The sequence below is a fragment of the Lissotriton vulgaris genome, unplaced genomic scaffold (genome assembly GCF_964263255.1).
Source record: "Lissotriton vulgaris unplaced genomic scaffold, aLisVul1.2 SCAFFOLD_2286, whole genome shotgun sequence".
Classification (NCBI taxonomy): Eukaryota; Metazoa; Chordata; class Amphibia; order Caudata; family Salamandridae; genus Lissotriton; species Lissotriton vulgaris.
This window is the reverse complement of record NW_028250841.1, coordinates 1-12,567: the sequence shown is the minus strand read 5'-3', so window position 1 is coordinate 12,567 and position 12,567 is coordinate 1. Positions and strand designations below refer to the sequence as shown.

General features: G+C 47.6%; 1 protein-coding gene across 1 annotated transcript; it reads right to left on the bottom strand.

Moving 5' to 3' along the window:
- Positions 1 to 1,635: 1,635 nt before the first annotated feature.
- LOC147663100 (uncharacterized) lies at positions 1,636 to 3,263 on the bottom strand. The gene has a single exon (XM_086950680.1). The coding sequence runs from the start codon at positions 3,141 to 3,143 to the stop codon at positions 1,995 to 1,997; it is 1,149 nt and encodes a 382-aa protein (XP_086806806.1). The 5' UTR covers positions 3,144 to 3,263; the 3' UTR covers positions 1,636 to 1,994.
- Between the last annotated feature and the right edge of the window lie 9,304 nt (positions 3,264 to 12,567).

Genomic DNA, 12,567 nt, shown 5'->3' with positions numbered 1-12,567 from the left:
GTGGATCTGGAAGTGGAGGTGTTCGGCGGGTGTGAGGTTATCGTCGGAGCTGGTCGTGATTTTGATGGTGTTCTTATGGACGATGGCGATGCCTCCTCCTGTTTGGACGGTGCGGTCTTTTTGGATGATCTTGTAATTGTTCGGGATGGCAATGGCGATGTCGGGTGTTGATGAAGTGTTCATCCATGTTTCAGTAAGGAAGGCGACGTCCGGTGATGTAGTGTCGAGTAGATCCCAGAGTTCAGTGGCGTGTCTGTGGACCGAGCGGGTGTTCAGCAGGATGCACTTCAGGTGGTTAGAGTTGGAGCTGTTTTTGGGGTTGGTGGATGTGGTATGGGGCTTAACGCTGGAAAATTTGCAGGAGCGGCAGGCGAAGGGACCGTGGGTATGTCCCGGGGCAGCTTCGTAGCAATGTGGTGTGTGTCCGGGGTTAAGGGCGAGGAGAGTTGCGACGTCATACGTAAAGTGAGTGGGGTGGGTATGGCGGGGACCAGGGGGTCTGGCGCTGGGCGCGGTCCATGCGCGGACGGGCGTAGACGGGCTTACCTTTGGCGCACCTTCGGCGCGACCGCTGCGCGTGAACGCTGCGCGCAAAGGCATCTGTCATAAGTGGATAGTGGAGGGGGAGGGCCGAGGGATGGTCAGCTGGGAGGCGTGAGCTGGGCGGAGATCTGGGTAGGGAAGGCACAGAAAGCAACAACAACAAGCACAAAATGGCCTCGGCCAGAATCGAAACCAGATTGGGGCACAGAGGTCAATAACGTAACTCTGATTAAAGTGGCACCGGTAAAATCAGGCAGCAATTAGATAGACAGGCAGCAAAGCAATTTTAACAATGTAAGTTACAGCGTAGATAGGCAAATACAAGCTCTACGATTATACAATGCTCAGCAGCCTCTGAGGCAATCTAGCGCTACTGGCAAGTACAAGCTATCTAGCGCTACTGGCACATACAAGCGCTACGATTATACAATGCTCGGCAGCCTCTCAGGCAATCTAGCGCTACTGGCAACTTGCCGTTTCGAGGCAGGCTATGGCAGGCAACAGAGCGAGGTGAGGAGGCAGAAGCTGGTTGGGTGGTGGGCAGAGCGGGGAGCAGCGTCTGACCAGTCTCTGAGTTATCAATCCGCTCTTTCTCTCACACGATCAACAGATCTTCATCTAGGCCATCATAGGTAGGTATTATCTGAGATCTTAGACTCCTAAGAATTCTATTTAGTTTAATGTATTGTCTCAAGGTGGCACCATCCCACCATACATTTCTCTCTGAGTCCTTTCTGTCTATGTCGGTTTCTACCGTGTGTGGCAGATGCAGTCGTATCACTTCCAGTCAAATTGTTAAGCAGGTCCTTAGCCTCTCTATCTCTGTTCATCCTTCGTTATTATCCAATGTCATTGTGTTCCCGGGCTACCCTCTAGGAATAACCTGTATTAAATCAGAGTGTGTGGTACATGTTGCATTTACCTAACCAGTTTCCTAAACCTATTTAAATTATAATGTAATTCATAGTCTGCATGTGGGGCATGTTTTATGAACTCAAAATATTCTGAAAGGTTTACGTGTTTTTCAAAATGGTGCTTCTGTAGTTTGTTTACCAAGACAGACAAGACAATAAGTGATAAGCAAAACAATTATTTCATAAACATATTTATCATGCTCGGGTTGAGCTATATTAAGGCTTTAAAGTCCCAGAGAGGACATTTTAAAAATAGAAACCATTAGTTAATCATGAGGATACTAAAATAATCAAAAGTTAAAAGAAAATATTCTGAATAAGAATGCACATTGCTTCCACACTTGCATTTAGCTGTCCTGCTTTCGGAATGTTTCTGGTAGCGCTTGACTGCAGTGTATTTAATCTTTCTCATATTAATTGCAGTGTCTTAAAAGATAACTAATACACTAGCACTCCTTTGAAGTAATCTACAATAAATACCATTACTAAGAATATTGTATAAGAAGAATTATTGAATTAAAGGCACGCAGACTTAGTTTACTTTGTTACCAATTGAAATGTTTTCAAAACTATGTTTCTTTTTTTTTTTAAGTTTATCATCAAGTTATTTGGAGATGGTGGTTTTTGTTGGATAGTAGGCACAGCATCTTGAACTACATCTTTTCCTTTGGCGCCAGGGCCTGCAGACACACCACATTCCTGCCTTCCGTTAGTTTGTTCATTGCAATGTGTTCTCAGATGTTGTTTTAAACAATAGCTATAGCGAAAGCATAGCTCACATTTAGAGCACTTATATGGGTTTTCTCCTGTATGTATGCGAAGGTGTATTAAAAGACTTGCCTTTTGAAGGAATATTTTCCCACACTCAGAACACTGATACGGCTTCTCTCCCAAGTGTGCTCTTTGGTGAGTGAAAAGCGATGATTTTGTACTCAAAAATTTCATACATTTAGTACACTGAAAAGGTTTCACTTTTAACATTCTTGTGGAACTAAAGCTATTTTTATATTCAGTATGTTCTCTCTGATGTTTTTTCAAAGCTTCCCTCCGGCTGAAATTCTGCTTGCACTCATTACACCAATATGGTTTCTCCTTTGTATGTACTTTCTCATGTTTGTGAAGGCTGTCCTTTCGACTGAAGCTTTTTCCACATTCAGTACACCGATATGGTCTCTCTCCAGTATGTGCTCTCTGATGAACAAGGAGAACTCCTTTAGTCCTAAATGCTTTGTCACATTCTGTACATTGATGAGGTTTTTCTCCAGTGTGTATTCTTTTGTGGTCTATTAAAGTTTCTTTGCGACTGAACCTTTTCGCGCACACTGTACATTTGTATGGTTTTACTAATGTATGTGTTCTCTGATGCTTACGAAGTCCATCATTATCAATGAAGCTCTGTTCACATTCCGTGCATGGATATGGTTTCCTTAACAGATGTGCTCGTAGATGTCGGTTCAAAATCCTTTTTTGCTTGAAGCTTTTATTGCACTTGGTGCATGAATACAACTTGGAGTTTTGCGGTGACAGTAATTCACCCCACGCATCTGACGTACAGTCATATTTATCATATGGTTTTATTTTGGGGGTCACCTGTTGTAAAGTGGAAAGCGCTGATTTACTGTTAGTATTTCCACAATTAGCACTCTGCTTTATGTTCTTTTGGTGATTTTTAGTCCTTAATTTCATTCTCTTATTGGAACTTAGTGGGGCTTTCAGTTTGCCGATTCCAGATGAACCTTTGAATAGGGTCTTTCTGTTACTGCATAGTGTAGCATATAGACTTCCGTTTTCTCTGCTCTCAGTTACACCACCTATTGTATTGGATAAACAAGATGCCAGCGATTAGCTTTCTATAACAAACCAAGTGAGGCCTCTCCCATTGATACACATCAACATTATTGTACATGCTGGCTATGGAAACCTTGCTTTCATTATTAACTCAATTTCATGAACTGAACATCCATACTAATAGAACACTCCTCAACATGAAGTGAGAATTTTATTTTTTGTCACTTCATTATATCAAATGTACATTGCGGCACAACATAAACCAACCATGGTGACAACTCTTTTTACTGTGAACCAAGAAAGCAAATCGTTTTCTGCATACAAGTACTCAATTACAGATATAAAAGTTAGAAATTAGAATATAAAAACAAATAAAACACAAATTAAACCACAGGAGTGTTCGCTATGATAATCTGGAAATAAATGTGGTATGGGTGGACAGGTACATCCGGAATCCGCCAAGATTTAAATCAGGCCCTTACTCTGGAGCCGCAGCTGCTACAGCTATCAGAGGCGTGGAGTAATATTAGTACTCTGGATATTTTTTTTTTTTTTTTTTAAGCTTTTATTTTTTTATTGTTTTTCAAAATGACAAACATAAGAGAAAATACATACATCTTCTTCCACATATTTGTTGCTACATATACGTGAAGCATTATCAAAACATCCTCAGTTATCTTCCTTTAAGTCTTGCGCCAGCAACAAATGTCATAATGTCGTCACTGACATATCTAGGCAGTAAGCTCCATAGTCCATAATTGAAGAACTGAAGAAGAGATACAATATGAACCCAAAATGAAATTCCTTGTCGTAGTGTACCCCTCTGCCATACGCAACCTACGCCTCGCCCCCCGCCGGAGTCTCCACACCAGCACACATCTCACTCAGCTTTATTTAGCAGATACAGCCTCAATGGTTCCCATATGTCCCTTGGCCTTGACCTGGTGGGCAGTTCCTCCGCATAAACATTACGGTTATCACGACAGTACACCAGGTCAGACAACCATGCCTTGATTGCAGGCCTGCGTCCCTTCCCCCATGTGATCGCCACCCTGCGTGCAGCCATCAATAGCGCCAATCGTACAAAAGTGCCCCTCGTCCCTTTCACATGCAGCACACAGCACAAAAGACATACTAGCGGGGTGCAAGGGAGGTCAACAGCAGCTACGTCACGCACACAGTCCACCACGCAGCCCAGAAGTCCGCCACCTTTCCACAACTCCAAGCTAAGTGTAGAAAGTCTGCATTGTCCTGTCCGCACCCATCACATTTTGCCGACTCTCGCAACCCATACCGGAACAGTCGCGCTGGAGTGTAGTATGCCTGATGCATGTACTTAAAATGAATGATCTTGAGATTACCATTCATACACAGTTTACCTTTTAATCCACATATATGCTTCCAATTATCCTCAGAGATGGCCACAGGCAAGCATTCATTCCATTTATCCCAGCTCTTGTCCTCAGTGTCTACTGTTTCATCCTTGATAAGTTTATACAATTTAGATATTAACCCTCTATTGTTGGGGACTGTGATAACCGATTGCAGAGACAGTAGTTCCGGGGGCTCGGCCGGAAAGGTGGTGTAGAGCACCCGGGCCGCATGCCTCAGTCTATGCATCGCAAAGCGAAAAAGAAGCGACTGATTTGTGATGTGCTGTAGATCCTCTTGCGCTACGAAGACGCTGTTAGGATTGACATCGCACATGTGCGAGATGCCCGCCTCTTTCAGCACTCTCATAGACGGGGCCTCATGCGTGACCGACAGCTGTGCGTGGTGCTCGAGAAGCATTTCTGGTGCGTACAATGGCAATTTCTGTGCTAACTTCCCAATTCTCTGCCAAGCCGTGACCGTTTGATCAACCGCGTTAATCTCTGATTTCATAGTACCACGTGTGTGATGAGTTACCAGGCTATGCAGTGGAATTGGAGCTGCGTCCCCCTCTTCCACTGCCACGTGTGGTGTGAATGCGTGCAAACCATACCAATAAGAAAGATATTGAGCCTGCGCACTGAGGTAGTATGCGTAGAAGTCCGGTGCCCGGAAACCCCCCTTCTCGTAGTTCTTAGTGAGGGTTGACCACTGAACTCGCGCAGCTCTGCCACCCCAGACTAGCCTTAGCAGGTGTCCGCAGAGAGTCTTGAAGAATGACATATTGAGCACTATTGGCATGTTGACAAATAAATAAAGAAACCTAGGTAGCACGACCATTTTAACTAAAGCAATTCGGTCCCCGAGCGACAGCGGTAGCAAAATCCAGGTCTCTACCATAGCCTCCAGCTTCGAGCACGCTCTACCATAGTTTTCCCGTATCACAACCGTCGGATCCCGGTGTACCCAGATATTTGACCGGTTCCGCGGACCACACCAGCGGATATTCCAGGCATGGCCTCACAGTCCCCTCAGTCAGCGGTATTATGTATGACTTCTCCCAGTTTATCTGTAACCCGGAGACAAGGCCGAACCTCACGTATTCCCGCAGCCATTGCACCAGATATCTGGACGGCTCACGTACAAAGAGGACCATATCGTCCGCATACAGTGATATAGCGACTGGCTGGTGATTAAAATTCAGTGCGGTCTCCCTGTGACGCTGCCGTATGACGCAGGCCAGCGGTTCTAGGACCATCGAGAACAGCAATGGTGGGAGAGGGCATCCCTGCCTAGTTCCCCGCTCGATCCTCAGTGGTGCAGTCGTGAGCCCGCCCACTCTAACCCTCGCGGACGACGCCGCGTATAGCACCTCTATCCACTGTATAAACATTGGAGGAAACCCCATATGGCGGAGCACCCGATACCTATACTGCCATTCGACTGAATCGAACGGCTTAGCAGCGTCTAACAGCACTGCCGCGGCTTCTAGAGTGGGTTCTAATACATGAGACATGGAGAAGAGCGTGCAAAGATTTTGCTAGGTGGATCGTTCCGGAATGAATCCCGATTGATCAGGCAATATCAGCCCTTGAAGCAGTGGCTGTAGCTTGGTGGCGAGGATCTTTGCCAAGATCTTGCCGTCTATATTTATTAATGATAATAGACGATACGACTCGCAGCGATCTGACGGTTTGTCTTTTTGAGCAAAGTGACAATTAGTGCCTCCCTCAATGAAGGGGGAGCATCCCCTCATCGTGTGCCTCCGCATACACTTCCAGCAGGTGTGGCGCTAATAAGTCCGCATATTTTTTATAAAATTCCACTGAAAGCCCATCTGGCCCTGCGCCTTCCCATTAGGCAGTGCCGCTATGGCCATTTTTATGTCTTGCTCATTTATGGGGAGACAAAGATATTTACGCTGCACGTCAGACAGCCAAGCGCAGGCGATGCCCTCCAGATACTTATCGAAATCATCCGTCGGTTGTGGACCTCTCGTGCTGTATAAATCCGCATAGAACGCTCGGAACTGCTCCGTGATAGCTTCGGGAGCATAGTGCTCATTTCCCGAGTCATCCACTATCCTGTCCTGCGCTGCAGTGCATGTCGCTCACGGATCTTAAACACCAGCGTACGACCCGGCCTACCCGCCTCACCATACCGTCTAGCTGTATGTCTACGAGATAAATACTTAACCTCCGTCTCAGCAAAGGAGTCATAATCCTGGATCAGTTCCTGTATACAAACTAGTTTGGACTTCTCTGGCCGACTCGCATACTCAATTTCCAGACCAGGCAGATCCGTTTCTATTCTCTGTAGTTGTTGTCGTATATCTCGGAGTATACCCGCTGCTGTCCCAATGCATACCCCCCTTATGGTGACCTTGAAGGCCTCCCAGAGTGTTGCTGCCTGATCTACAGTTCCCTTATTCAACGCGAAGTATTGTACTATAGCGTCATGTATGGTCTTCTCATATACAGGGTCAAGGAGTGCCTCAGGTCGCAGTCTCCATGAGAACAGGCGATGCACTCCTTTTGGATTTCGCAAGGTCAATCTCACCGGATTATGATCTGATAGGGTGTGAGCTAGTTCCCATTCCATCAGTTCACCATCAACCAGCCAATAATCAAGTCTAGACCAGCTTCCATGTGTAGGTGTCGCATGCGTGCCCTTCCTTTTTTGTGGGTTACGTATTCTCCAGACATCGTACAAGCCAAATTCTTTCATAGCCCTTCTCACTTTCTCAGTGACTCGCGGGGTGCGGTGCGTCATTGGGTTCGTCTTATCTAACTGCGCATCCAGATATGTATTCAAATCCCCTCCCCAGACTATTGGAGCAGCAGGCCATTCTCGCAACCTTCCACACATACGGTCTACACATGCTGGGTCATCCGCTATTGATCCATATATGCCAATAATAGTAATCAGCGCGCCCCGTAGCTTTCCACACACCATTGCACACCTCCCTTCATCATCCGCATATGTGTGTAATGCATGAAAGTCCACCCCTTTCTTAACCAGTATCATCACTTCTCTTGCATACGACGAGTACGAGGCAGTCAGGCGGAATCCCGCCCACCTTCCCATCGCACCACATGCAGCGAGCGGCGCCAGATGAGTTTCTTGCAGCAAGGCGAGCTGTATCTCGTGCCTATTGAGATACGCAACTACCTGCCTCACCTTCTTCAGAGAATTGAGGCAGCGCACATTCCAGGTTAGCATAGTACATTTATCTGCCATCATTCAGTAATAGTCTCGAGAATTACTTTTTGCGGCATAGAGCCCTGAGGGGCGCAGCGTAAGCAGCAGTGGAACGACACAAGTAGTACTAGAACAGCATGTCTCAGCTGCACATGTCACTTGACTTGATACTAAAAAAAAAAAAACGTAAGTGAACTTCCCATTCCCAGCCAACCCCCACCTCCCACTCCAACCTCCCAATTAGGTCGAGCCCAGAGCCCCCCCACCTCCCTCAATACTACAAGCATTTGGGTGATACCCACTCGGGGAATCGGCACGGCAGAGTGTACACGCACCTGAGTGCGGCCGCCAGAACTATTTCTCTAACACTCCCGTCAGGACCCTAGCTTAAGGCCATTCCGATCTGCATATCGTGATTCCCCCTCGACAGCGTGCAGGGAAGCAGTGCAATAGGACAAGGATCCACGCGCCCCCCCCTCCAGACCCCCTCAACAGTGACAGAACATAGTGACCCAGGCAGGACCCACGCGGTCACCCTGTCATGGGCTGCAAACAATCTTATATAGTGTACTGTCTCTAGTCAGCATCATCAAGTCCTAATACTGCCTGTTCATCCTCAGCCTGTTGTCGTTGCGGCTTCGACTTGCAGATATGTTTCGTGAATTTCATTGCGGACTTTGCATCCTTGAAGAAATGGGACTGTTCCTCATGGGTGACCTTTTGCTTCGCCGGGTATAGCATGGCATACTGCACCGCCGCCTCTCTCAGCAGTTTTTTCACTGGCACGAACTCCCGGCGCGCAGACTGCAAGGCCAGTGTGTATTCCTGGAAGAATGATAGAGTATCTCCCTGGTATACCACCGGCTCCTTCGCCCTTGCTTCTCTCAGGATAGCGTCCCGAACAGCATAGTTAAGCAATCGCGCAATTATTGGGCGAGGTGCCACACCGGGCTTAGGCCTAGGCCCTAAGGATCTATGCGCTCTCTCCAAAATGATCAAACTGGACAGAACGGGACCAAAGCGCTTGCGCAACATTCCATCGATGAAGGACTCCATTTTAGAGATTGGAGTAGTCTCCGAAAGACCAATAATTCTGACGTTATTGCGCCTAGAGCGCGCCTCCAAATCCTCATTTTTCGCACTTATCACCTCAAGAATTTTTTCCATTTGGAGTATCTGTGTGCACGCCTCTGCCTGGGTGTCATGCTCATCAGACACCCGGTTCTCGAGAACGTCTAAGCGGTGTTGATGCTTATCCACTTTCTTTTTTACGACATCCAGTCCAGTCGCCAGGGCGTCTATTTTGCTGTCTATTGATTTCATTCCTGCTCGCAGCTCCAATAGGATCGTTCTGATGTCGTCTTCTGCGTCATCCTGGTGACTGAGCACCACGCTGGTCTCCCTGCTCCTGGGCTCCGTCAGCAGTGCGCATCTGTCTTTTATTTTCAAATTTTATTTTCACCTGCCTGGGCTCAGACTTCCCCATGATGGAACGCTGTTAGGGCCGTTAGTCTAGCCCCAACGGTAAAGCGGCTGAGTGTGAGCAGTAGCGAAGAATGACACCGATCTGATCAGGGCCCAGTAGTCCCAGACACTTCTGTTAACCCTCTGGTTGCTCACCGTCCCCTGATGGCGCGCTGGTCTAACAGAGAACAGTCACTCTTGCGTATAGTCAGTTCCACTCACTTTTAATCATCTTTGAAGGCCCGGTAACAGACGATCCCAACATGGCGGTCAGGGCCTGGCTCCAGCCTCGCTCTCCACCAGGACCTGCAGACAACAGCTCGGCCAACTGCGGTGTCGTCGTTAACTCAGCAGGGCAGTCACATTTCGCAAGGATCTGTAGGCGCACCGAAGCGCGGTGTTGTGTGAGGGTCGGTCCAGGCGCGTTCTGGGCAGGCCACTGAAGCTCAGCACGGGCCCCCGCGCTGACCCCGAGTGCCACAAAGCCCCTCCGCCTCCTCCTGGTCGCTCTCAGCCGAGTCTGGCTCTAGAGCTTGCCAAATAGGTCGACAGAAGAAGCCCCTCCGGCCCCGGGGACGGCTCAGCGCCCCGCCAACAAATGAGGGGCAACGCGCAGGCCGCAGCTCGCCGGGCCCCCGCAACGCAGGACCCACCGCACCTAGTGAGCAACACACCTCACCAGCCCCACGCCGCCCGGCCAGGTAGGCCCAGCCGCCCCCGGCGCCACGCTCACCTTTTAGCTCCTCTCGCACCAGGTCCGCCGCTCTCATCAGCGCTCCGAGTTCGCCGATCCAGCAGCTTGCTCCCCACGGACCTCTGGAGTCAGCGGCCGTTCATCAGCTCTTCATCAGGCAGCTTCGGACTGATCACACCGGCATGTTGATGTGACGTACACAATCGGCCTAAGCCTTCCGGTGGCGTCTGGCCTCCTATTCACGGCCCACCACCTCACCCCTGTTGACTGCCCGCTCATTCCCGGATCCGCCCGTTAGGTCGTTCTGGGCTGTGCGATCTCATCCACAGGTCTTAGTCGCTCGGGGTGTTGACGCAGGCAGATGGCGTTCAGATCGCCGATGCCGCCGCCATTTTCTGGAGTGCTCTGCGGACCACTCCCGAGCAGAATTAGGGGTGATAGCGCAGTACCTCTGCCCTCAGCACCGTCTATAAGTCTTCCTCGTGACTCCGGCTTTCCTCTGGGGGGTCTTGTTACAGGTCCCAGCGGGATTAAGTATGGTATTTGCCCAGTTTTCGGTTCCGGAGCGCGGAGCTCCCTTACGAGGCAGCCATTCCGCTACGCACCGTAGCCACGCCCCCTAGTACTCTGGATATTTACCTTTGGAAAAGAAGAAGCAAAAGCAGCTGTAGTTAGTCACTGGGTAACCGAATGTCAGGGAATGCGTACCCTACATGGGGTCGGTGGACACCAACGTAGTAGGGCTTAAGTGCAAACAAAGTTAATGCCTCACAACAGTGGAATTATTTGTCCACCGGAGAGTGAGAAAGGTGCCACCCCAGAGATATAAAGCAGATACCACAGGGTCACGGTCTGCTTTGCCACAACATGGTGGACAATAATGTTGTTGACAATGCCAATTTTGATTGGATGGATGACTCCTAGATACTATCCAAATACCAGGCAGGGTTCAGAGCAAAAGTCAGCACAGTAGACCAGGTTTTTAGGTTTACTTGTATTGTTTGGAAATATATCAATATTAAAAAGGGAAGTTTGTATCTTGCCTTTATGGATCTGAGGGCTGCGTTCGGTCTTGTCCCTCGTACACTTTTATGGGAAACATTAGCAAATATAGGGGTACCTGGTGAAATACTTATAGAATTAATCAGACTCCACACAGGGAACTATGCCAAAGTAAGATGGGGGAAGGGTGGGGAGTTAACACAGGCCATACCAGTGAGACAGGGCGTACGCCAAGGTTGCGTGATGCCGCCCACGCTCTTCACACTTTATGTGAACGATATTCCCACATACTTGGGGAACTGTGTAAATGACTCTCCAAAACTAAGGGGTGAATTGATTCCGGCACTACTTTTTGCTGATGACACCATCCTCATTTCACAGACGCCAAAGGGACTCTAAAATTTGGTGAATTGTTTTTATAGTTACTGCGTGGATAAAGGATTGGAAATCAATTCTTCAAAAACTAAGTACATGTCTATAAATCCCCAGAAAACCTTTAGGAAAAATCTGGCCCTAAACAACCAAAAACTAGAACTTGTGGGTAGCTTTAACTATTTAGGAATTATGTTGGACAGTAAACTATCCTGGAAAGGGCAGCTTGAAAAGAGCAGGATAGCCCTTCGTCAGAACTCAATGTCCGTTCTAAAAATTCATGGTGGTAGCAAATCTAAGGCCATCACTCCAGCGTTGGAAGTATTCAAAGCAAAGGCCCAATCAGCAGGACTCTATGGGGCTGAGATTTGGAAACCATCCTGCAAAAAGAATTTTGAACGGGATGAAAACATCTTTATACGGAGGTTGCTAAAAATTCCGTCTAGAATCCCCCTAGTTCCTGTGTTTTTGGATGTTGCTATCAAACGTACAGACCATCATGCTATTTTAAGGCCTCTACTGTACTGGATTAAGATATGGACCACTCCTGAGTTGGTTAACTATAGATGTGGCCTGATAGAAATTATGCAGTTTGATGGGTACAAAAATATTCCTTGGTTCAAACATATTTCTTTTTGGACAAATAGACTAGGGTTATCCCATTATTGGGATGAGCCCTTGATACTGACACCCTTTTGCAAAAAGTCTTTAAAGTCTGCATTCTGGTCTTACATCAGTAACCCACTAGTACAGGGCACATCTTTTGATTCATTAACCCAAAAGTTTTTAATTTTTAAAGATACTGTTTCCTTTGATCCCTTTATGGATGAGATTGGACCACCAATAGCCAAAAGTTTATTTTTACAGTTTAGATACGAGGTCCTACACATAAACGCAAATACATCCAGGTGGGGGGGAAACGCGGGTACTCCCCTATGCATCTCCTGTACACAGCAGGCGAAGGAAGATGATGTTCATCTATTCTTCTTCTGCCCGTTATATAAGCTACCCAGGGTTCGCTGGATTAGACCTCTATGCAGGAATAAGGGTGTTAGGTCTTGTAAAGATGCTGAACGTATATTGAGGACCAATACTACACAGGTGATTGTGTTGAAACGAACGAACGGACAATGCCAAAGGAGCCATTATTAATATTGCCTCTCTATTAGGTTGCAATCACTATCACTCCATTTCAGCAGAGCCTCGCCCTCTTGTTAT